Source organism: Coffea eugenioides, chromosome 4 (assembly GCF_003713205.1).
Source record: "Coffea eugenioides isolate CCC68of chromosome 4, Ceug_1.0, whole genome shotgun sequence".
Taxonomy (NCBI): Eukaryota; Viridiplantae; Streptophyta; class Magnoliopsida; order Gentianales; family Rubiaceae; genus Coffea; species Coffea eugenioides.
This window is the reverse complement of record NC_040038.1, coordinates 5,947,396-5,973,209: the sequence shown is the minus strand read 5'-3', so window position 1 is coordinate 5,973,209 and position 25,814 is coordinate 5,947,396. Positions and strand designations below refer to the sequence as shown.

Sequence of the window (25,814 nt, the reverse complement as noted above, 5' to 3'; positions counted from 1 at the left end):
TGGTGGATTGCCGAGAACCAACCTAACGCAATGGACTAAATATGCAAACTAATAACCCATTCAAAGTTCATTTTGGGTTGCATTCATTCAAAGCTTCCTATTGCAAAAGCCCTTGGCAACTTATCAAGACATTAAAACCAGTTTTACGGGAGTGTTTCATGGAGAAAGCAAAACAGAAAAACATTGAGAACGACATACAATTTTTCATCATTCAAACAAAGATCCCAACCATCATCTTAACAACAATGCATTGTTTAAGCCTTTCATTGAATGGATTAAACACTAACACACACGAAACAGCCTAAGATAATGCATCAGGCTACACCACAAACACGTGCATCTTCCGAACGCAGGGAAATGTAAAAATGCAGCAAGATGCGACAAGAACACGACAGATTTCACACAACTTCCTCTTTGCAAATCCAGCATGTTTACAGCATTTATGTGACCCCATGAACTTGTAAATACCCTACTCAAAGCTCCCAAACATCAACCCGACTTACTTCAAATCAAACAGCAAATCATGATTTTTATTACCGCCTTCCTCCTCCAATAATGAAAATAATTTAAAAACTAAACAACTAAAAACAACAAAAATGGCCATTTTTCCATCTTTTTTGTTTCATTTTCATATTTTTCATTTTTTCTTTCAAGAAAGCATTGAATTTAAATTACAAACGACTAAATCATATTTTTTTTTGAATGCTTTTTCTTTTTTTCTTTTTCCCTTTTTCAACAAATTCTATGATAAAACTTAAAAATAAAAATAAAACTGGAAACTAAAAACTAAAAATGAACACAACAAATAAAAAACTAAAAATGAAATTTCACCAAAAATTTGGTGTCTACAGAGAAAACACCCAAGAAAGATTTATGCCAAAAATCCATCTCTGTTTTAAAATAAAAAATGGGAAAAATGGTGGCAAGTGTAATATGGTGAAAAAGAATAGATGTTACTCAACAAAATCTGATTGTTGTTGGCCTCCAATAAAGACAGCATGGCAAGCTCAATGGAAGGTCAAAGATTGTCACCCAAAAGCAATATTCATCATGTAACATTGTAACCCTCTCATTTACAAGTGAACAAAAGATAGCTTATGCCCAAAAAAAAAACACTTTGCATTGTTTTTTTTCTGAAGAAAAAAAAAATGAAAAGCCAGGATTACAATTTAGAATTCAAACATAATTAAGAGTTTTAATCATTGCTTACAGTCAACAAGCAATTTACATGAAAGTGACAAGGCCAAATGTCAAAATAAAAAAATTCATTAAACGGATAAAGAATTTTTGACTATCAAGTGATCTAATATGACTCATTATTTTAAAAAAAAAAAAGAAAAAACAATTTGTCGGGAAGTAGCCGTTAAAGTCTGAAAATAGGACTTCAAAATTTTCACACTGTAACACATTTGTGAGCCTATGCTGGCATTTTTGCGGGATCTCTGAATACAAATCACGAGTTAGAACTATTTTTCATCAATTTCGTCCACTGTTAACTTATTTCATGTTAGAGAAAAAAAAATGAAAATAGCATGAGTAATTAAATTTGGTCCTGACTTCCAAGTGTATTTAAGGGATCCACTCATGCACCATTTACTCTTTCTCCCATTCCCAACCAATTCACATCTCCCTGAGCCCAAGCCCCCCGCAGCCGCTGGTCATAAGTTTGCAGGTATTCATCCTCTTCTACATGGAAATTTTTCTTAAGGAAAGAGATTAATCACAAAGAAAAAAAAATACCCAGTCTGACATTGGATTGGAGCAAATGTCTCAATTTTATTCAAATGTTGCAGTTGAATTTCTTGATTTTTGAGATTCCACCTCGATTGTACTTAGGTTGCCCTGCATGCCATCCCCATTTGGTAAGATTAGAATTGATTTTGAGGAATTTATCTTGATTGTTTAGGGGTTACAGACTTATATGACAAAATCCTAATTCAGGTAAGCTGTGCATGTATTGGATTTTGATTGAAATCCAATTCCCACTGTTTGAAATACATTTCTGCGCATGATTTTTTTCATAGGATCTATTTATCTTCATCTGTTTGTGATTGTTTCTGCACATGAGTTCTTATAGAATCTATTTATCTTCATCTGTTATGTTGATCATCCTGGCAGAGGATCATGGTTTTGCTAAATCAAGACTCCTGTTTCATTATTCAAACACTTTTTTTTTAAGCCAAGTTTGACTTGTTCCATTTTTTTCCCTCCTCCATTTTTTCCCCTGTCATCATGCTGTAATCTGCAACTGTACCTGCCCTGGTCTAAATGTTGTCGTTGTTTTGGGAGTTTCACTGCAGAAGAATTGAAGAGGAGAAATGGAGGGATTTCTAAAGATCCTTTGTCATCAGAGAATAAATAATTTATTTGTTTATTTTTGTCGAGCCCTTGAAAAATGCGGGAAAAAAGATCGTTAGTTTAAACTTGCGGATTTCCCAACTTTGCCCTTGCGGAACTATTGGAATATGATGCAACAAAATAAAGGGAAAATCGAGTAACTTCTTCTTTTCTTTTCACTGCCAAACTAACGAAAGGAACTTGAATTTGTTCTCTATCCTAGAATTCCCAAATAGATGAATTTTGATTAGATGGGAAGGGGTAACGAACAATTAACAAACTCAACAAATGAACAGTGGTATAGATTGACATCTAATGACGCAGTTTTTCTCATTTTTGAATGATCATGAATAATTGTAAAAAATTAGTTTACTTTCTTGAAAAATGACTAGTGATAAGGGCCCACCCGAAGTATGTAATTTAGGAACAATCATTTTTTATATGAAAGAATTTAGTATAAAATTTTCATGAACAAAAAAAAAAAAAAACTTTGATCTTTTAAAAATTTTTTGAATGAAATTTTAATTAATTTGGTGGTTACATTTTTGCAAATGGTTATGGGTGAAAATTAGTGTGATTACATTGGTTGGTAATATGTGATTAGATGGTAAAGTTATAATTCAATGATTGTGAAAAGTTAAAAATCTAAAAAGTGACCAAAAAAAAAAGTTCACTGCAAATTCAATGCTCTCCCTTTATATATAATATATATAGTATAGATAGTTTTGACGTTTACATGATTATCCAAGTCGTGATTGCGCCATTCTACGCTACTAGTCCGACTAGATGTGGATAATTTTATTTTTTTTTAGAACACTTTTCTCGCTTTAATTTCAATTTTTGCTTTTTTTTTTGAAGAAAAAAAAAAGTATATCTAAACTTGAATTTTGAAGATCTTATTCTAACGTTATTCTTTCTACTGCAGGAAGTGTTACTAAGGTTTCTTTTGATATTTGTCCATCATGGAACCAGGTAGTCTTTACGAATTCACTAAGCTCTTCAATCAGTACCCTTTGACACGGACTACTAATGAAATATCAATGATTTCATTTTGTTGGTCATTGACAGGGAACGAGGTGCAACCTAAGACAACTCGGAAGGATGCGAACCTTAATCACTTCTCCCGGCTGTCTGATTCGATCATTCATCACATCTATTCGTTTTTACCCACCCGAGATGTTGCCTGCACCTCCATCCTGTCCAAGTCCTGGTATCGTATCTGGACCCTTTATTCATTTGTTGTCTACCATTTTATCTGCACTTCGTCGGACCAGGTCGAAGAACAAGAAGAAAAAGGAGTAGGATGGGTTCAAGAACGTGGTGCAGAGGTTCCTGGTCCAACGTTTGACTGTACTGGCAGTGGCAGCAGAAGAGGCGATTTCCTGTCAATGGCAGGAAAATTCATCAGACGGCGCTTTATAGAAAACTTAAATATACAGAGATTCCAATTGTACATTGACTGCCCTAAGATGGGCTCACTGGCTCGAAGATTGGATCTATGGATTGATTATGCAATGATGAGGTCTGTGCCAGAGCTTGTTCTTCGCATTGACTGCTTCACCAGTGGTAAAGATGTTGGTCATCGCGTTAACGCTTTTTCGAATCGTCAAAGGCTCCATTATGCTATACCTCAATTTGTTGTTGAAGCTAGGTGGCTAAAAATTTTGGGCTTGAGCGGTTGTAGATTTACGACTTGTTTGGACATCAAACTTCCCCAGCTTCAGAGCCTTTCATTATGTCATTCCTGCTTTGATGATAAGTCTCTATTGGAAAGGTTTCTCCTTGGATGCCCACTGGTTGAGTATGTGAAGATATCATACTGCAGTTGGATGGACAAACTTCTCTCTGTCCCGAACTTACCTGAATTGAAGGATTTTGAGTGTTTGTTCTGTGATATGGTTGACATTATTCAAATCAATGCAGCTAAGCTTCGTACTTTCTCATTTGCGACATTGAAAGAAGTCAAAGAACTTTGGCCATTGACCATTGACTGGACAGCCTGTGCTACAGCACTGAAGGAGTTGAAGATATATGCGAATGGTGCCGCTGACATAGATATGTTAGAGACACCGATATCTCAGCTTCTCTTTCTTGAAACATTGGATATACGCGGCTGCAAAAGTTATGCGGGTTTCAAGATCTCAAACCAAAATCTCAAGAGATTGATCTTTAGAGATTGCAGTCACATGTCAGCTACTCAACTTGATGCTCCAAAGTTAGAGTTGCTTGAATTCAACAACTGCGATAAACCTTTTCTTCCTTGCAATGCGTCGAAAAAACTTCAGATTCACTTTAGTTTGTTCTTTAGAGGACATTCAATTGAGTGGCTTTTGCGATTGAAGTATTTTCACAGGACGTTAGAGCATTGGGAAGATTTGAAACTGATCGTCTATCCTGAACATCAGGTACTACACTTCTTTCTTAACCACTTAGCTAAGGTTCCGTGAATATGTTTTTGTTGCTTTACTTGGTTTGAGAGTTATATGTGATGCTATTCGACAATGGACGTAAAAATCTTTACCCCTCCCTTTTCTCTCTTCTCTATGCATGGGTTTCTGAGTTTCAATTCTTTTGCAGATGAAGATTACGGATGAGCTGCCAATCAAGGTTTGGTCTTCTATCCATCATCTAGCTCATTAAATATTCTTTTGAATCTATAATGTCCCCTTTAATTTTTCTTTTCAAACTATACTTCCCAATGGAATTATTCTTGTGCAGGACATGGCCATTCATGACAGACTGAGTAGGGTAAGCTGTTCTTACCTTTTAATATATAAATTTAGATTAGTGATGCCCTCTTTATCGATGTATTCAAACTGCAATCCTGTGAACGTATGATTTGTAGCATGCAAATTAAATAACTTTTGTACACATTGAAAAAAAAATTGTTTCATTGCGTCGCATATTTACTCAGATTAGCTCGACCTGTGTACTAACCTTCCTTTGCTGATCATTTTCTTACCTACATGTCAGTTTGTACTAGAAAAGGCCAGGGAACTTAGCAGTAGTCCGGGCAAAGACCAGAGGCTAATCAGTTGCGAGCTGGATACCTCTGAAGCAGTTGACTATCCACCGGATCCAGGCGCAGAAGTCTTTAATGTGAAACACTCAAGTCCTGGCAGCAAGGCTTCTAAAATAACATTCTTGTGGAAGTATGATGCTTCCCAACAAAGGTTTATACTGTAGTCCAAAACTTTGGCTTAGAATTTCTGGGATTTGAACTTCATTTTTCAGCTTGTTTTGATGTTTCATCTTTAACTTGTGTATTTAAGTTTTCTGGATTGGTACATCACTTTTCATACTATCTTTTTTTTTTTTTTTGTTGTTTCATATTTGACTTGTATGATTGTATCAACTTTTTAGATATAAGCACGTACAATTCGTGGTATGATTGATGGCTGAAAAGAACTTGAATTATGATGAAAAAAAAAGAGTTTCTACATTTTTTAAAAAACCTCGCATTTCTCAGTCTCTTTCACCTAAACCCAAAAACAGAGCTCCGTTCTTTACATCAAACATTCGGCATTCAAATCCATAAGCAGAGGGGCAGAAATTGGAACGAAACTTTGCACATCCAGCTCACTCTCTCGTCTTTTGCTTAGCTAGACACCAGTCCAAGCTTCCAAGAGGAAATTGCCCAAAATCCCTCAATCTCTTTCTTTCTCGTCGGTTGTTGTCCGCCATTGTTGAGCTTCCACCAGACGCCATTTGCACGCCAACCAGCTGCCATTTCTGCCTCAGCAGTCATCCCCAACCAATTTTGTGACCCTTTGCGCTGCACATTTTCTTTTCCCTTCGCAAATGGCTTTCAAATTCGTGGCTGTGCTCTGTAGCTCACAAACAGCATAAAAGGTATGAACTTTTGTTGCAAAGTCTGATTTTTATGCGTTTTATATTTATTTAATACTTTAATCCGATGTAAAGTTCAGATTTGATGTCAATTTGCATGTAAATATCATGTGGGTTGTGCTGCTTTTTCCATTTTTTTCTGTCGAGTCTGAGGAAATATCTTCTGGGAGGGGAAATCCTTGGGTCAAATGACCCACTGCACCCCAGAGCCAGAGTAAACGTAAATACAGAAAGAAAACCACAGAGACAGGTGTAGATAAAATTAGTGGTATTTGCATATAACTTCACAGCTAGTCCTGCATCATTTTCTTTTGAGTTACCGATAACTTTGACTTGGTTCTAGTGTTCATGTGACCAGCCATTTGGCATTTTTGCATGATACCCGTATGTTGGATTTCGTGATTAGCATCCACGGTATTGGCATTGCTATTTATAACTTGGCAATTTTGAAAGTTTACTAGCTGGCAGCTTAATATACGGTTAATGCTTAAAATATGCTGAATCAATTAGGATTCTCTTAGTGAATCGTCTGTTTGTGGCATTCTAGTGGCTAAGTTAAGTTGTCCATCTTTTAGTTTTGTTGTATTGCTGTTTCTTCAGTACCTTGATGGGTTGTAATGCTACCAGACCAGTAAGGTTTTCAGGTTCTAGTTCATGCTTTTGTAACCCCCTCACAACAAAAAAAAAAAAAAAAACTGCTATTAGCTACTTACTATTAAACGATGCAATTTGTTTTACCTTTTTAAGTAGTGGTATGTATTAGCTACTTGTTTTGAAGTTTTGCTTGTTATTGAGAAACTATGTATAGTTTTGAGATGCAACCTGTAGGTCCTTGCACCATATATCTAGTCTTACAATTCTGAGTTATCACTGTTAACAATTCTAGATCATCAACATTTGCATAATGAGGCTCGCTTAGGTAATACACCTAAATAACTGTTTTGCCTGAATAGAAACCTTGAGGTACCCAGTCCATTTGCTATTTCAAGACACACTGCTGGCACAGTGGTCTTTCTTTCTGCAACATCAACCTTCTTCCATCCTAAATCTGATCATAGGGTCCATCATAATATGATTAGATTTTGAAGAATCTAAATATTTTGTACTTGCATGTAGGCTTATGAATGCATGGAAGTTTTGATCCCAATCTTAGTTAATTGTGAGGGCAACTGTGAATTTTTCTTGGTTGAGGAGCTAGAATGAATATACCCATTCCGGACTGTACAACTCCTCTGTTTTTATTTTTATTTTTTAAATCTGTTCATACAATCAACCATGGAAAAAATTGCTAGCTTGGTAGAAGCAAGAGTTGGGGATTGGGGCATACAACCTGTATAAGGGTCACTTTTTTGAAGAAATTCTAATGCCATGAAGTTTGAGTTTGACAATGGCATATTAGTTTCTAAAAAGCAAAAGAAACAATGGCATAATTTCTAGTTCTTGATGATGGCATATGGAGAATATTCTAGAAACCAACTTAACCTCTAGGACTTCTTGCCATATGGAGAATATGCTAGAAACGAACTTAACCTCTTGGACTTCTTAGCATTCTATTCATTTTCGGTCTCACTTGCGTAGTTAGCCTTTTAGTTCTGCCACCTAGTTAAATTATTGCAGAATGCCTTGCTTTATGTTACCTTAGCAACAGGGGTTAAAATGATCTTGGTACATCATGGACGCCAATCCAATCCAAAATTCTTGAACCAAATTGAAGAGTTTATTTCTTATAGCTGTCATGAATTTTCTGGTGTTTGAAGCAAGTGATTGTAAATTGTATGCTTAAAGTGTTTGACTTTTCCTTATAATGGAATTTATGGTTGGATAAGCATCTAGAAACATATTAACTTGATCAGAAATTTCACAAGGCTTGTAGGTGGAAGTTTATGTTGGTTTTTGAGATAATTGAGCTGATCACTTCCTGTACATATATCAGGAAATTGATCAAGGCTGTGTTGTTTTGTGTACATCAATGTTTGAACAGAACTTATAACAGGTTCCATATACAGCTTGACTCGCTTTGGTTAACACTCTGCTTAGCAAGTTGTCATATCCATATTGTTGGAGATGGAGGAGCTACGGCAACTCTCCCAAGCATTTATATCAATTTCACAATGTTTCCGGGAGCTAATCATGTCACGGATCATTTATCTAAGAGGGCTTCTCATAGCTAAGCCTTTCAAATTTCATGGATTTTGGATGTCTCACAATGATTTCCCTCAGCTACTTCATAAGGCATGGCGTACTGAATTTCAAGGTGACCCTATGAGGACTTTCTGTTTGAAACTGAAAGAGGTAAAGAAGGCATTAAAAGAGTTAAATAAGAAAGAATTCTGGGATATCTCTGCCAAAACTATTCATGCACAAGAGGCTCTATAGTCTGCTCAATTGGAGTCTAGTTCATTGTAGTAGTATTATTGTATAGCTTAATTGGTTGTAGAAGTACTTTTGTGTAGCAGATTCCTCTGCTCTTGTGTACATTCATGTTCTATTCAATAAAATCCCTTTTTACGTAAAAAAGAAATCTTGTCATAGCTGATACACACTTCCGTGGACTCTCTTCTAGCTCTAGCTCGATGATCATTTTCTTTAGATAGAGCATAGATGACTTCTTTCAGAAAGCGTGCTATTAGATGGTACATATGTGTTTACATAGATTCTTTTTAGCTAGCCATTTCGTAGTAGTTGTCATGATTATATTCAGGTCACGTATGCTCATTCCAAACTCTTGTAATGTTTATTTACTTTATGGTTTAATAAAATAAAAGGTTAGCATCCCTCATCTATGAATGGAGTTTGCCATTAAAAAAAAAAAAGCAGAGAGAGAGAGAGAGAGAGAATGTCCCTTTCTGTTTAACCGTGGAAAAAGAAAACAATTTAGTGAAGATTGATAAGAAAAGCAATGACTTCTTCAGTGATTATTAGTCGTATTTTATGCGATATTGAGGATGATACCTAGTTCAAAGTTTTAAAAAAAAAAATCCTCCATGAAGGAAAATTTGAACTCCGAAATTTCTTTTAAGAAAGCTTGGTATGATAAGAGGAGCTATTGAGCTTGTTTATGGCATTTGGGGTACCAATTTTGTTGAATTACTGAAGTAAGTGGAAGCATCTGTCCAATTAAGTAATATTAGTGCTTAGTTAATATCTTCTTTAAACATTACATAAATGCTAAAATAATGATTTACTCTTGATTACATCAATAATCATTCAGTATGATTTTAACGTGAAACTCAAGATTAATGGATTTTTTTTGGCAATCATTTAATAACCTACAAATTCGTCCTCCATAATTTTACAAAACAAAAAACAAAATCCACACTCTAAAAAAAACAGCCTGCTTAATTTTGCAAAAAAGAAAAGAAAAGAAAAGAAACGCATGAGCCTTGGATTGAAATATAAAGGGTTCCTGCCTCGCATAGGTTAAATGCGAGGTTACTTGACCTCGCATTTGCCAAATGCGAGGTCTGAAGTAATTCTTTTTTTTTTTTTTCCTTTTTTGTGGATTGAAAATTCTAGGGACATCGCATTTGTCCAATGCGAATTCATTCAGTTTACATTTTACAATTGTGAAGACCCATTGACGGAAGTCTACACTTAAAATACTCCTTTTGCAGAAACTTTTTAAAATTCATCATCAAATTGGAAATTTCTCGAAAAGAAACAGTTTTAACATTTGGGGATTAGCTGCAGTAAAGCATGCTTTGCTCCATAAGTACAAATACTTGTCATATATTTTGTCCATCCTAACAGTTATTGTGCTACGGCACCATCAACTCAAGTAGTTGGACCTTCACAATCAGCTCTAAGTTGGCGCCTAATAACACACAAGTTGTGGCATGGGCTGTAATTCATTTAGGTTTTGTCTAGACCTTAGATGAGGCACCATTCCAAATTTTGCTTTGTACCTCACCAACTTTGGTCCCTGATTGCCCCTAATGTGGTTACTTTTAGGTTGGATGTCTGCGGCATGTGAATCTTTTGCATCTGTCGCTTATGTCTGTTTATAAAGGATATTTTGACATATCATACAAGAATTTTACTACTACCACTATCAGGATAGAAATTTTACAGGAGCCATGCAATAATTTGTTTTGCTCCAGAGGCCAGTGCCTTACTATTCTTGTGCTTTACTTGCGTATTGTGAATTATCATACATGCATGTCTAGTTGCCTATAAAGCAAGTCCATTTCTCATTGCTTCCCTCCTGTGCATTCTGTCCCAAGGAAACCAGAAACCTCCCCCCCACAAACCCACAATGGCTCCAACTAAAACACCCTCCACTTTCAATGCCTTGTTCTTCTTCCTCTTCTTCATTTTAATCCTCTTCTCCATCTGCCACTCGTCTCTTGTTTATTCTCTTCCTCAAAAACAAGAAGAAAACCAACAGTTTCAAGTCCTTAACGTGGCTGCGTCCATTCATAAAACTCTTCAACTCTTCTCAAAAACGACTCCTCCGTCCCCCACCATTACCGCCGCCGCCTCCGCTGCTAATTCATCCGTATTCTCAGTTTCTCTCCATCCACGCATTTCTGTGGTGAAACCCCACCACCAAAACTATTCTGCACTCACAATATCCCGACTAGCCTACGACTCAGCTCGAGTCAACTCCATCAACTACAAGCTTCAACTCTCTATTTCTCAAACCGTTCATCAAAGGCTCATCCAACCCGAGGACCTGCAATCCCCAGTAACCTCAGGGGAAAGCCAGGGAACCTTTGAGTACTTGGCCAGGGTCGGGTTGGGCCGACCCGTTAAAGAATTCTTCATGTCCATAGACACTGGAAGCGACGTTAGCTGGCTCCAGTGCCAGCCTTGTGACTTTTGTTACCAACAGTCCGACCCGATTTTTAACTCATCCGGATCATCCACTTTTAATACCCTATCATGCTCTTCCCGAGAGTGTAATTCCCTTAAAATCAACGGTTGCACTGATGACATGTGTCATTATTACGTGTCTTATGGGGATGGGTCATTTACGTCTGGGGACTTTGGCACGGAAACGGTGACGTTTGGGAGGTCCGGTTCAGTTAGCAATGTTGCTGTCGGATGCGGGCATGATAATGAGGGGTTATTTTCTGGATCAGCCGGTTTAATCGGTTTAGGAGTTGGATCGCTGTCATTTCCTTCACAAATTAAAGCCACGTCGTTTTCGTATTGTCTCGTGGATATGGACTCCCATTCATCTTCAACTCTCGAATTCAACTCAACTCCACCTAGTGGCTCAATCATTATTCCAATGGTTTATAACCCGAAATTCGATATATACTTTTATGTAGATCTCGTGGGAATTAGTGTCGCGGGAGCAAAATTGCCGATTCAACCCTCGGTTTTTCAGGTTGAAAGTGACGGGACCGGGGGAGTTATGGTTGACTCGGGAACAATAGTGACTCGACTAGTGCCTCCGGCATACGAGTCCTTGCGTGACACTTTTGCTAAGCATGCTAAGAACCTACATCCCACGAGTGGTTATTCTCTGTTTGATACATGTTATGATTTGTCCTCTATCCCTGACGAAGTGGAGGTTCCAACTGTGTCGTTTCATTTTTCGGGTGGGAAAACGTGGCTGTTGAAGTCGAAAAATTGCCTAATCCCAGTTGATTCCAGGGGCAAGTTCTGCTTCGCTTTCGCTCCTTCAGACTCAATTTCCATCATTGGTAATATACAGCAGCAAGAGACGCGCATCAGTTATGATTTGGCCAAGAAACTAATTGGTGTCAGCCCGGCTAAATGCTAAGGCTATATATATAGCTGTTTCTTGGAATTAAAATTCAATTAGGATTTAATACTGATAAAACTAGAATCTCAAATAACTTGGATTCTATTATTTATATGAATTGTACATTTATATTATACTAATAGATTAAGAGTGATATTCAAAACGTTAAAGAGCTTAGATCGAGTCCTTATTTTTATCAAATTAGCAACGGAATGTCGGCACGACAATGCACAGTATTTAGTGTCGATGTTTGTTTATTTCAAAAAAGGGTTTAAAATTATGGAAGATTTGTGATAACTAATTTTAGGCAAATGATAATTGTACTAATTTTTGATATACTGATAAATTGTACACCAGTGAATCTCATGTATACATTAATTAACCTAAAACATGTATCAACAGTTGATGTAATAAAGATTAATTCATCAAAGTTCTTCCAAAAAAAAAAAAAAAGTGTAAGCTTAGAACTTTCAAACGTACGTAACAGGTAACGCTGCTCTCATCAATCCTTGGAACAAATTTCTAACGATCACGTGAAGAAACTTTGGACCCTACTGAAAACTGAGGATTGAAGGGAAGAAAATATGTGGATTCTGTCTCCCTTGTATAAGCGATTGCGACTTGCCATGTTACTGATGCGTTTCTGCAACTTTTTCATGCATGTTCCATCGACACAAAAAGTAGTAATTGTTGATTTGATAATCACTATAGCTTAATAGACCGAACAAGAATGTAACAGCCACTGGCTCTGGCCTACATCACAATAATGTCTGTTTCTCGAGGATTACACTGTATATTTTGATCTCTATTTAGATTATTCAAAACAAGACCGCAGTCCATAGCTACCACAATAGGTGAAAGTTCTGATGCAACCATACCATGTGGTTTTCGGTTTGGGAGTCGTTTTCTTGTGTTGTGATGTGATGTTACATGGATTCTTGATCATTTTGGAACCATTCTCGTCATTTGTTTGGGTGGCAACTTGCATGGCTGGCTATTGTAAACTTGTATCCCTTTCCATCGACTTGCTTTCCAGTTGATTTCCCTTTTGCTATCAAATGCTATTGATTTTCAGTGGATATTCAACTTGCCGGAGTAGACGAGCCTGGCTAAATCGGGTCTTCGTTCACAAAATATTGGCCACTTTTACGTAATCAAAGGTCAGAAAATTATTAGTCAAAAAAGTTCAAGATATTAAGCCATTATGTCAGTTCAAACACAAGGAGGGGGATAGGCATATCAATAGGTAGGATTTGGATTGGATCCCTTTGATCCAAATCCAAACATATTAAATTTAGTTACACCCAAACCTAAATTTTGAAATCCTTATAGGTTTGAAAAATAAATTCGAACCCAAATCCTCATGGGTTTAGGTATCTAATGGGTATCTGTAGGTATTTTTCTAAACATACAGTAAAGAACTAAAGCAAAAATATTTTAAAAATATATACAGTTCAAAAATAACATAAATGCCATCTAATTTTTGTTTTTAAATAATGAAATTAACATTCAATAAGTTGAAATGAGATAGAGTGGGAGTCAAAGGCGACAGAGGCGCGCAATAGATAGGTGAGATTAGATGGTGTTTTCTTAGATTAAGAGCATATTATTTAATCTAATAGTTATGAATTCTTCCTATATTCGATCCAATTGCCATAGGATATTTGATTATTATATATATATATACATGGCTCTAGGTAAAATCTGATTTAGATCTAAATCACAAAATATTAGACCCAATCCAAATCCATGACTTTCTTACCTATAAATGGAATTTGACTTTGGGTGAGATCTAAGTTTGAAAAATTAAATCCAGATCCTATCCAAATGCATTGGATCTGGATAAGATTCGATCGATTGACATGTTTTAGAGGTAAGTATGAATTAAGTTAATTCTGAGTTCGAATGCCTTTTGATCCTATTTTATTTTGGAGTTGGATTGATTAATGCTGGGTGCCTGATTGCCTACTAATTGAATTTGAAGGCTGGAACTGGACCAAATGATGGACTACGATGCATATCCACTTCATTTAAGAACAGTTCCTTCTTCATCTTAGTCGTGATTCCATCAACCAACTCCTTCATAACTTAAATGAAAGATTTGAGAAGCCACCAGAGCCGCTGAGACCATTATTAGGGATGGATGTCATGGGCGTGATTATTTCTACATTTGTAGCTATTCAATTTAAATGGGACCTGCGTTTCTTGTAGTTTGTATTAAGGACCAATGGATTTCAAACCTTTACCATATTCTGTCTCATCATTACGTGATCCGAGTGTTCCGGTGTTAAAAAGGTACCACATGCATTCTCTTTGGGATCTCCAGTAAGCATCAGAAGGGGATTGATTATTCCTAAACTTTAACTCTACCATGCTAAGAAACAAAGGTCTTTACATTACCAGCATATTTTGATTTTTTTTATTTATTTAATATCTCATTGCCTTGATGAAATCATATTGAATAAGTTATGGCACATAGATTGTTACTTGATTGAATAATTGACAAAATAGAATAATGACATTGGTTTTTTCTTGTTAAAGCTGCCTTCTATGTGTGCTCTCCGAGTCCGACATTGAAACTCACATAATTTCTTCCAACAAGAAATTGATATTTATACTCCCCCCGTACCATTTTGACAGAATTTTTTTTTTTTACAGCCATCTCAAATTATAATCCAATCTTCAATTAAAAAATGTTGATATATTTAATTTGTAATTTCTCTAAAATGCCCCAGACTTGTTTTATAAACTTGTTTTCCTTCTTCGTCTATCTTAAATATTAAATTGTAGTCCACTTTCCAATTGTGAATGTATATGTAGTTAATTTGTAATTTCTCTAAGATGCCCTTATTTACTGTAGGTTATTATTGAATATAACCTAATTTATTTATTGTAAAGCTAAGTAGTTATACTCCATTTAATGTAATTCATTTATTGTAAAGCTAATTAATCACTCTATTTAATGTATTAGTCATACTCCAATTAATAGAAGGATATTTTAGGAGGCAGCATCCGGCAATTAAGAGCCTCAAAGCCCACACAGTTACAAGAAAATGGTTTAGAATTAAGAATTGGACAGGGGCCGCGCGAACGCAGGCCCCCACTATAACAAATTATGACGTAGGCTCAACCAACTTGGGCTGACCTTAGGCGGGCACCCCTCCCAAGTGCAATGGAGGTCACCAACCTAGGCTATGGGCCTTCTTGATCACCCATTGACCCCGTCCAGGTAAGTATGTTTCCAAGTAGCTTCCATAAACATTTAAGTATGCGTTACAAGGTTTGCCGTCTCTTGTGTGTTCCGATGTGGGATAATGCTTTCCTCACTGCTTTTGTCATTCTATTCTTTATTGTGGGTCCTAACTCCTAGCTAGTAACAAGTATTGTTACGTTTCGAATAAAAAAAATCAAATTAATAATCAATAAATATAAATGAGTTGCAATTTTATGGAGATTCTACGGTGTCTTTTGGGTATCACACTCACGAGTGAAATTTCCTGTTGGATGATGACAAAAGTGTTATAGACCATATAAATTAAGCATGGTTAAATATTTAATATTTAAATTATTTTATTTAATGAGAGATACAAACTAAAGAAATGGTACCCAAAAGGGATCATAGGATTTTTTGAAGTCTATCTTTAAGTGTCTTAAGATGTCTCATTGCAATGGCCTTTTTTCTTTCTCCTTTTTCATTTTTGTCTTATAATATGGTGCAATGAACTTTAGAAGAGGACAGCTTCATTTTAGTAATTATTATCCCAATTAAAACATATGAACTTGGATATGAGAAGTGAGGGTACCATGGAAATAACAAAATACTAAGAGCCAAATAATGGTATCACTTGAAAAAAGGAGAAACTACATAGATATACACAGATTAGATTGAAATACAGATAGTTTCAATGGTTAAAGAGGGTATATCAATATACACAGATTAGATTGGATACAAATTATATAGTTCTAAAGAGGATATATCGATTAGGTATATTGATATACGCAGATTAGGTATATCGATATACGTAGATTAGATTGGATACAGATAGTTTCAATGGTTAAATTGTCTTTTTCAAGAGTTTCCTTTTCTCTTTACCTTCATGAAACTAATTTGACTCTCAGCATAATCTGACTAGAGTAACCATCAAACACCACCAGATAAAAGCACTCACAAATCACACAAACATCTACACAATGACCTTTTTAGTTCTTTGGGCATGGCTTCTTCTTAAGAAGCAATTTACGTGAAATTGTAAAAAAAATATGTATATATTAGTGGACCAAGAAAATTTTTTTTGCACAAACCATTTCTAATTTATAAGGAAAAAGAATAGGTGACCAAAAAAAGAAAAGGGAAACAAAAGAAGAAAACTAGGAATCAGGACTCAAAAAAATATTTGCAGCAAGTAACCGTTAAAGTTTCTAGATAGGACTTTAAACAAAGTTGGCTGTGCATTACTGCATGGTGAAAGAAAAGTCCAAAGCCATCAACCTTTTACACCCTGAAATACAAAGAAAAAGTTAGCACAATTTTTCTTCAATTTCTGCTGCTCTTCACACCTCTCAGATTTTTGCCAAAGAAATAAAAAGTTGTCGTGATCAACCAATCAAATTCAGAATGTAATTTGTAAACTTTCAAGTATATTTCTAAAGCTTTCACTCTCACTGCATATTCTCTCCTTCTCTAATTTCTCCCATCTGATCAGAAAGACAATTCACACCTCCTCTCTTGGGCCACCCACCGCTTCCTCTGGTCACCACATCAGTTCTTGCAGGTATTCTCTTCTTCATCTGGATTTAGAAAACTTTTGGTTTTTATTACAGAAATTAATCCATGACCAAATGCAATGCAGCTAACTATATGTTGATCATCTTGATTCGGATTGGAAAACTTGTTTTTAATTACAGAAATTAATTCATAAACAATTCCAATGGGAACTTGCATTAGAATTGATCATAGAAGCATTTCAGAGAAGCTGATCATAGAAGCTTCAACATGCATGTAATTTAATGTATGGTTCAATTCAATCTTAAGTTTATAGCATTAGAATTGATATTTCCAACATATTTGTGTAATTTGGATCACAAAATTCTTGGATTATTTCTTTAAATTCCTTTGATCCAACAAACTGCAAGTTTCATAATTGGCAAACTTGCATGTGTTAGAATTACTCTAAATCTGTTTCAAATTGTTACAAATAGTAGTTTCTTGTGTTCTTTTTCTGTATTTCTGCATCTGTTTTTTATGTTCAAGTTTGATTTAAGATTAATTGTTCCTCCCCCACAAAAGAACAACCCCTTGCCTCAAAAACTCCCAACCCTTTTCTCCTGGGATCATGATTTTGATAAACACTTCCTCTCATTCATTCTTCAACCACATGCCAAAGCCAAATTTTGCTCTTTCCATGTCTTTAATTTTTTTTCCTCCAATTTCTTTTTTTTCTTGTCATTATGCTATAATCTCTAAATGCTCCAATAGGAGTTGTTGTGTCAGTTTGGGAACTGGGAGTATGACTGGAGAAGAAGAAATCCTTCGATATAGAAAAAAACAATACTAATTTATTTTGCCGTTCCTAAGAAAACGCGGGAATGAAAGTCGTTGATGATTTAGTTTGCGTTCCTAAGAAAACTCGCGGGAAAGAAAGTCGTTGGTTTAAACTTGTTAATATGCCAGCTTTGCCCTCGCGGAACTGGTTTTTTTTTTTCCAAATAACCGTTAACGGAGGCCTTGGTGTTTGTCGCAAAATGAAGGGCAGAATTAATTTTTGCATTTTAAATTTCTTTTCTTTTTTCAGTCAAAATAACTAAAGGATGTAATTAAATAACTTTTTATTAACTTCCGAAACATATATTGGACGGAACGCATGAAATAAAATAACATGCTTGCACAATATTAATTTATAGTTTACACGATTTATTGATAAGGCACTATTTTTTTTTCCTATATGAAAATTTCTCTCCATATTAAATGTTAAATCACTTTTTTATTAGTATCTATTTGTTGAACTATTTTTTTTTTTTATATATACATTGACACTATCAGGCGTTGATGCATGATAACTAATCTTAATTTCAATCTAAAATCTAAGTTTTGCATATACAGCATACATTGAAACTGGATAGTATATATACTGTTAATGTATATAAAATTAATTCATATTTTTTTTTCACTTATAATTATATCTTAAAGTTATTCTTACTGATGCAGGAGGTTTGAGTGGCTGAAGTTTCTATTGATATCTGTCCATCATGGAATCAGGTACTCACTAGGAACCTAGTGAAATCTTAAAACGTGACCCTATTTCTTGGACCTAGTAGTAATTGTTGAAATATGTGTATATCATTTTTGCTGGTTTTTGATAGGAAACGAGGTGCAAACAAGAACAACTCTGGATGATGTGAGCCTTGGCAACTTCTCCCGGTTGCCTGAATCGATGATCCATCATATTTGCTCGTTTCTATCTGCTCGAGATGTTGCTCGCAGCTCTATCCTGTCCAAGGCTTGGTATTGCATCTCCGCCATTTATTCCTACATTACCTTGCATTTTACTTACGAAAAGTCGGATTCGGAAGATTTATTCGGACATGGTCTTCCTGATGAAAGGTTTAGTCAACAAGTTGAACGCGAACATCTCGATTTCCTGTTTATGATAGAAGAATCCGTTCGAGAATGCCTCGAAATGGAGTCTAATGCACTCAGAGTTGATCTACATATAGACTTCCCTGATATAAATCTGTTGGCTCCAAGACTAGATGGATGGATTTCTCTTGTATTGAAGAAGAATATTAAAGATCTTCTTCTTTGCGTTGACACTTTAAATCGCACTAGTGCTCACTCTGCTCGGTCTCATTATAATCGCATTAGAGGTCTCTCTGCTCGGTCTTCTTATAATGGCAGTAGCGGTCGCTCTGCTCGGTCTTATTACAGTGTTCCTCAATTTCTTGTACTTGCTAGCTGTTTAAAAGTGTTGACCTTGAGTTATTGTGCATTTGAGAGTAGTTTGGAGATTAAACTTCCCCAGCTACAGAGGCTTTCTTTCCGTGACTCTTGTTTCGTGGGTAGATCTTTATTTGAAAGGTTTCTCTGCGGATGTCCTGTGATTGAGTGTGTGAAAATGTGGTCCTGCAAAATAGACAAGCTCCTCTCTATCCCAAAATTACCTCGACTGGAGTATTTTGAGTGTGTGAACTGTGCTATTGTTGACATTATCAGAATGGATGCGGCTAATCTGCAGAAATTCTATTTTGGAGCACCCCAAAGTGGCTGGCCTAAAACAATTGATTGGGCAACTTGTAATCCAGCCTTGAAGGAAGTGATATTTAACGGAAAGAGTAGCGCATGCATCGATGTCTTATCAACCGTATTATCTCAGCTTCCGTTCATTGAGACATTAGAATTACATGACTGCATGAGCTATGGGAAGTTCAAGATTTCGAGCCAGACTCTTAAGAGGCTGGTCTTTAAAGACTGCAGTAACCTGTCATTTGCTCAAATTGATGCTCCAAACTTGGAGTTATTGGAATGCGTTAATTGTGACGAGCCTTTTCTTCCAATCAGTGCCTCACATCATCTCCAAGTTTACTTCAGCTTTGTGTTTGGAGCACACTCTGTTGAGTGGCTTTTGACATTGAAGGCTTTTGTTAAGAAGCTGAAGCATTGGGAAGATTTGAAGCTGATCGTCTATCCTGAGCATCAGGTACGGTTCTTTGGATATCTTTCTGTTTCTCCCCTTCATATATAACTATTCTTTCTCTGAAATGGATCTCTGAAATGAATTGGAGATAACAAACTGCATTATTTTTTTTTTGTTTGATTTTCTCTAAACGTTAAAATGTTGGAACTATAGGCTCCCCTCTTCTCTCTTCTCCATGCTTACATTTCTGTTTCGATTCTTGTGCAGAACAAGATTACTGATGAGCTGCAAATTGAGGTCTGGTTTTCTGTCCATTAATTATTTAGTACATTCATTTTTTTTTTGGGGGTCTATAATTGCCAGACTTCTCGCTCTTTCCAATGCATTCTTCTTAACATAGATGTTAATTCTTGTTCAGGGAATGATAATTCATGACAAACTGAGCAAGGTCAGGTTTTCTTTATCTTAAAGATTTTATACACTACTGGTTGACTGTCTAGGAATTTTATCCAAAATGTACCCGTTTTGGTCATTGTCTTACCTCAGTTGGCATTGGAAAAGCTGGAGGGACTTGGCAGTAATGCAGGTCCAGAAAACCAGCTAATCCGTTGCGAGGTAGGCACATCTGAAGCAGTTGAAAATTCGAAGGATCAAGCCTCAAGTTCTCGCTGCAGGACTTCCAGGATTACTTTCAAATGGAAATATGATGCCTCGCAACAGAGGTTTATACTCTAGACTTGCTTCAGATGAGCACATTGGTACCTGAATGCTGCTTTCCTTTTGGTGATGCCAAGCACATACTTGAATACTGTGCTGGACATATTGAGTATTGTAGTATGTATTTCAACCATATATTTTTCAGTTCAGGAGTCATTTTCTTCAATTAAGATGATGTTGTATGGGTTCTTGTTTTGCCCTGGTGGAATCATATGGTGCCAAATGACCTTGAGATGTACTACTAGTATTTAATTGAACTGGGGGGGGCAAGGCAGAAGAACTGACCTTGGATTTTACATCTGTAAAGCTGCCCATTATGTTGCATGCTCATACTTTATTCTCGTCATTTGTTTATTAGGTCAGGGTTAAAAGAAAATTGACATAAAATTCATAATTTTGTTAATAGAAAACCAGGTACTGGAATCAAATTAGAGGGAAGTAATTCAATTGTCAACCTTCCCAAACTAACACAAGCTGCATTCTTTTATTTTGCAAGAATAACCATCTGAAGGCATTAGAGCCTGACACATAGCTAATTTAATTAGGGATTTGAAATAATAAAATACTAGAGGCACCAGGCCAAAGATGTACGAATTGTATAATAAGATTTTAGAGTGAGAGACCGAGTCTCTAAAACCAACGAAAAAACAATTAAGATTTGAGAGATTAGTATTGGGCAGGGGCCGCGCGGACGCAGGCCCCCACTGTCACAAATTATGACGCAGGCTCAACCAACTTGGGCTGACCTTAGGCGGGCACCCCTCCCGAGTGCAATGGAGGTCACCAACCTAGGCCATGGGCCTTCTTGATCGCCCATTGACCCCGTCCAGGTAAGTATGTTTCAACGTTGCTACCCCGCTTACTTAAATATCTCACGCAAGCCTTGCCTTCTGCTGTGTGTTTCGATGTGGGATGACGTTTATACATCGTTGCACAGTGCACTTCGTAAGTGTCCAAAGATGGCTGATCCTACCATCCCTATGCCCTGGGATCCATAAATAAAATCAAAATATGAAACAATTCCAATTTGAAGAGTCCAAGATGGCTAAGTTCAATGAATTTTCTTCTAAGATAATACAAGTTTAACTTTTCAAATCCTCTTTTTCCGAGGCCTTTTTTTTTTCCTTTACCATTATTTGATGTATTTTATTATTAGTGATATAACCTATCTTATTCATTAATTGCTTTGATTCATTGCCTTGAATGGTGTAACTTTTCATCAATATTGTTGTTGTAATTAATGTAAAGATATAATGGCTAATTATACTACTAATATTAATGTGAGGGTATATTAAAAAAATAGTAGGCTAGATTTACTATTTCCATAAAGTTAACTAAATTTTCTTAAATTGTGTGAAAAATTCAAAACTATCAAAGTAGGACGGAGGGGGTATATGGTTATGGTTTAATTTCTTAATATTTCACAATGAAATTATACTAGTTTATCAAGTCAATTTTAAAAGTAAATCTACATCAGTGAATATTCTTAATATCGCTAATAAATTTTTGGTCTATCTAATGGAATTTTTGGTTTGTCTTACAGGTATTCATTGGACACGCTTTAAAATGTACTTCATGTGTTAGATTTTTTAAAAGGATTAATATTTCCTACACTGACAGTGTATACACTGTCAATGTTGAATGAATGACAACGATATAAAATTTGAATTTGAAATTCAATTTTTGCACATGTGTCATGGATCCAACGGTAATAGTGTATGCACTGTTAGTGTATATAAGATTTACTCTTTTTAAAATATAAAATTAATTAAAAAAAGTACATAAATATAAGGATGGGTAACAATCATCGGTGTATATATAAATGATGGATTGGGTAAAATTTAAGTGTATTAACGAGCACTTATTGAGCACCACTTAAAAAAACCTGCAATATTTTAGACATACAGTTTGCTTTCTAAATTTGGTTAGTGGTTAAGGCTTTTTCTTTCCCTTTTTTTTTTTAAGTGTAAGTAAGAGGTCTCTTTTAGTGTAAGTTAGGGGCTAAGTTAATTATTATTTGTCCAAACAATTTTTTGCTGAAAGTCAGAAGGTGGGAATTCCTGAATCATTTAGAAACAACAGAAGCTAAACTACATCAATGAGACCAAAAAGTAAGATAGCTGTAAGATCAATTGTCATTTAACCAAAGTATACATACTCCCTCAAGGAATTAAGATGTAAGAATGATATTAAAGGGAAAAGAACAAGAAATCGCCTTTGGGTCTCGAATAGCCTTCTATTATAGTTCTCCAACAAAGTTCCATACTAGCTGGATTTCTGCACTTTCAAACTTGCATGACGTTGTTACCACTTCAAAAAAGAACGTAGGAAAGCAGCTAGTTACTGAAGCTGTTCCAATGACTTGGCACTATTAACAAAAGTAGCACTTCTATTGATTCCCTCGAGCAAAAGAATTCGCACTGCTTCCAAGCCAGTCTGAAACGTAAAATCCAACTGGAGAAAGGAAACAAGCAATTGTTAACCTCTTACATAATCTTCACTATAACTCCCTTCTTTTGATTAACCATTATCCCTTGATTATATGACGTTTAACAGTGCATTAAACTTGAATATTACCTCTTCACGTTCTTGTTTGGTGAATGGGCGCATAACGAAATTCATGGGATCCATTTTCCCGGGGGGCCGGCCAATGCCTACATGTATTTCATGAAAATGGTAAATGACAAGGACCTGAAGAGACACTTTCACAAGAAAGCAAAATAAGTTCAGGATGTACCAATCCTTAGACGAGGAAAGTCCCGGCTACCTTTAAAGTGATTAATAATATTCTTCATCCTGAAAAGAAAATGGCATCAATCTTCCTTTGCAAAACCGCAAAAATAAATTCTGTTGAGACAAAACTTGTCGATATGCTTGAGAAACGAAGGTGTTATTTTTAGATGGTCCTTGCTCTTGGCAACCATTGGCAGACCACTGGTGAATTGAGATCTTCAGTTAGCCAGAGACACGAAGTACATAATTTTTAAAGCTTTTACAGAAAACTTACATAAACCTTAATGGATTATGAATGACATTATGTCATCATAACCCAAATTTTTTTAGTCTGTCTTCCTTATAACAGTACAAGAAGGGCTTAATATCTATCTAAAGAAGACAGATTTTGTTCAGCATTAATCATCTAATGTTGCTTACAAATAAAAAAAATTGGCAGAGAACCAAGAGAGCTTTGTCACATTGCAGAAAGTCATCTGCTCTCCATCTTTCAAGAAACAATTATCAGAGCTGGCACGGTCTTATTCTCCAATCCACAACATAACTAAAATCTTTAGCAGTGAGAAGCATTTCTAAGTCAACATCAGATCCTTCTGCTTAGATGCATGATTGCATTTATTGGTCTACTAAGAGTTTTAACTCACTGAATTTCCCTGAATTGGTAATTTAGATATCTGCCTACATATATGTCTATGGACTTGTTTAAACAATATAATTACATCAATTTTGCCATTTTTAAATCACAAATTTAACTTTACAGCAGAGGGAAGATGCAATGGGATAAAAACCAGTAGATGTTGAATGGAAGCAATACAAAAGCTAATTTTCAGACAGATATGTACCCGTTATGCCCTCCATGTCCACCCTTTGGCAGTAACCGCAGCTTTGCAAATGGAAGATCCATATCATCAAAAATCTACAAAGCATAAAATCTTTACGCCCTTAAGCCAACCAAGATTGTAAGGAACTTTTTTTTTTCTCTCTCTCTCTCTCTTTTTTTTTTAAAGCAGATTGAAAGAAAGTTATTCATTGGCTTTTAATCAAAACACACATAATTACCACTAGGACTTGCGCCAATGGGATCCTATAATACGAAGCAATTGCCCCAACCTATTACAGAGTCGAGGAACAAGAAACAAGTTAACCATTGCTACAGACATTAGTTAGTATCATGCAGTGCATAGCAAAGAAAAATTGCGAGAGCAGAGGAAACAAACTTACAGACTCACCACTTGCATTCATGAAAGTCTGTGGTTTAGCTAGCATCACAGGCACATTTGCAATATGACCTACAATGGAAATTCAATACAACTTCAACAACTATCCATTACCCAAAAAAGGGGAAAAAAAGTCCCAGAAATCAACAAAGTTTAAATCTTTCCTTTTTTTTTAACCTAAACAAAATGTCCATTCAACATCTACCTCATGATTCAAGCGTCAACAGTAGCAAAAGTAAAAGAACAAAAAAAAAATTAACCTTTTCCAAACAGGGCCTTGAAGGAAATACTACCCATTGAAATGCCCTCTGCTTGAGCAATGTAATCCACCATCTCAAAACCCACCTATCAATCAAAAACTTTTATTAATCAAGATTTTCCAATAAAATTACTTTAAACGACTATGAAGAAGAAGGGAGGAGAAAGTACGGACGTTATGGCGGGTCCCATTGTACCGCTTCCCCGGGTTACCGAGCCCTACGATAAGCCAGGTCTGAGTTTTCGGCTTATCAGTAGGCGCCGCTGCTGACGCTGACGCTGCTGCAGAAGAGGAAAAAGAGGCTGCGGCGGAGACTGAGGAAGGGGATAGGTCATTATTATGAGTATTATGCACCATTCTTAATCTTGGGGTAAATTGGGTAAGAGTAGAAGTATGCCTTGTCCAAGAATAAAATGGGATAAGGGTTTTAGGGTGGTCACAAGAGGAGAAGAGGAGGCGGAGAGCGGCGGCTGCGGTGGTGGTAGAAAATGCAGCAGATACTCTCATTATCACGAAGTTTAACTAAGCAGGCATAAACAAAACTGGGGCAAAATTTGGTTTAGGAAATTTTCTAATGATTTATGAAAATTAAGCTGAAAATGGGCAAACTCTTTGGTCGAATGGAAGCGCCGCCAGCGCTGCCACCGACTATGCGGAGAAAGGCAGAGGACGGCCGTTGCTGCTGTTACCAGAACATTTTGTACAGAAGAATTATGGACTGCTAGACCTCAAACTCAAATTAAGCATCACGACGCCGTTTTGGCACAAATCCAATAAAGCAAAAAACATAACATAAAAGATAACGCCGTTGCCGGGGATCGAACCCGGGTCACCCGCGTGACAGGCGGGTATACTCACCACTATACTACAACGACTTCGTTGTCATGAGGCTCGAAAGTTGACTAATCTTCTAGTAAGGATGGTTCGCTTCAAGTCCCAAATTTCCATTCGAGGACCCGTCTTTAGTGCTTAAATTTGAGCTGCTCTCTCCTCTTGATTCCAGCATAAACCATTTTACACTTTTTTGAGTCGTTAATGTCGCGGTCTTCACTCCAATTTCGGTCGATATAAATACGAGTTCTGGTAATTAAATTTTGTAAAGCTCAGTTTTGTAATGCTCTTAGCTACGGAAAATCTGTAACCATGGTAATCAACTGAATGTGTTGGCTTGGCTGTTTCTCTTGTACTACTTCCTAGATCAATTGTGCATTTCACACACACATTTAGACTAACAATTGACGCCCTTTTGTTTGATCTTCGGTTTCATGCGTATGATCTTGACTGCCAAAAGTGTTCTATTATTGTGATAAAGATTTTATTTTGTGCTATTACATTGGATTCTACCCCTGAATGCA

The 25,814-nt window shown here is 36.2% G+C and overlaps 2 protein-coding genes and 3 non-coding genes across 5 annotated transcripts; 1 reads left to right on the top strand and 4 right to left on the bottom strand.

The window, feature by feature from the left end:
• Nucleotides 1–10,414: 10,414 nt before the first annotated feature.
• LOC113767602 (protein ASPARTIC PROTEASE IN GUARD CELL 1-like) lies at nt 10,415–12,014 on the top strand. The gene has a single exon (XM_027311753.1). It carries the CDS (start codon nt 10,442–10,444, stop codon nt 11,918–11,920), a length of 1,479 nt encoding a protein of 492 aa, XP_027167554.1. The 5' UTR covers nt 10,415–10,441; the 3' UTR covers nt 11,921–12,014.
• Nucleotides 12,015–14,977: 2,963 nt separating this feature from the next.
• On the bottom strand, nt 14,978–15,139 carry LOC113769677. Its single transcript, XR_003468226.1, has one exon. It is a non-coding gene; the product is annotated as a U1 spliceosomal RNA (small nuclear RNA).
• A 5,787-nt stretch (nt 15,140–20,926) lies between these two features.
• On the bottom strand, nt 20,927–21,088 carry LOC113769676. Its single transcript, XR_003468225.1, has one exon. It is a non-coding gene; the product is annotated as a U1 spliceosomal RNA (small nuclear RNA).
• A 1,253-nt stretch (nt 21,089–22,341) lies between these two features.
• LOC113768229 (peptidyl-tRNA hydrolase, mitochondrial-like) lies at nt 22,342–25,129 on the bottom strand. Its single transcript, XM_027312499.1, has 8 exons — nt 24,634–25,129; nt 24,461–24,545; nt 24,205–24,272; nt 24,043–24,093; nt 23,826–23,899; nt 22,988–23,046; nt 22,828–22,904; nt 22,342–22,704 (listed from the first exon to the last, which is right to left on the bottom strand). Exons 1-8 carry the CDS (start codon nt 24,964–24,966, stop codon nt 22,591–22,593), a joined length of 861 nt encoding a protein of 286 aa, XP_027168300.1. The 5' UTR covers nt 24,967–25,129; the 3' UTR covers nt 22,342–22,590.
• A 133-nt stretch (nt 25,130–25,262) lies between these two features.
• Nucleotides 25,263–25,334, bottom strand: TRNAD-GUC. The gene has a single exon. It is a non-coding gene; the product is annotated as a tRNA-Asp (tRNA).
• Nucleotides 25,335–25,814: the final 480 nt, after the last annotated feature.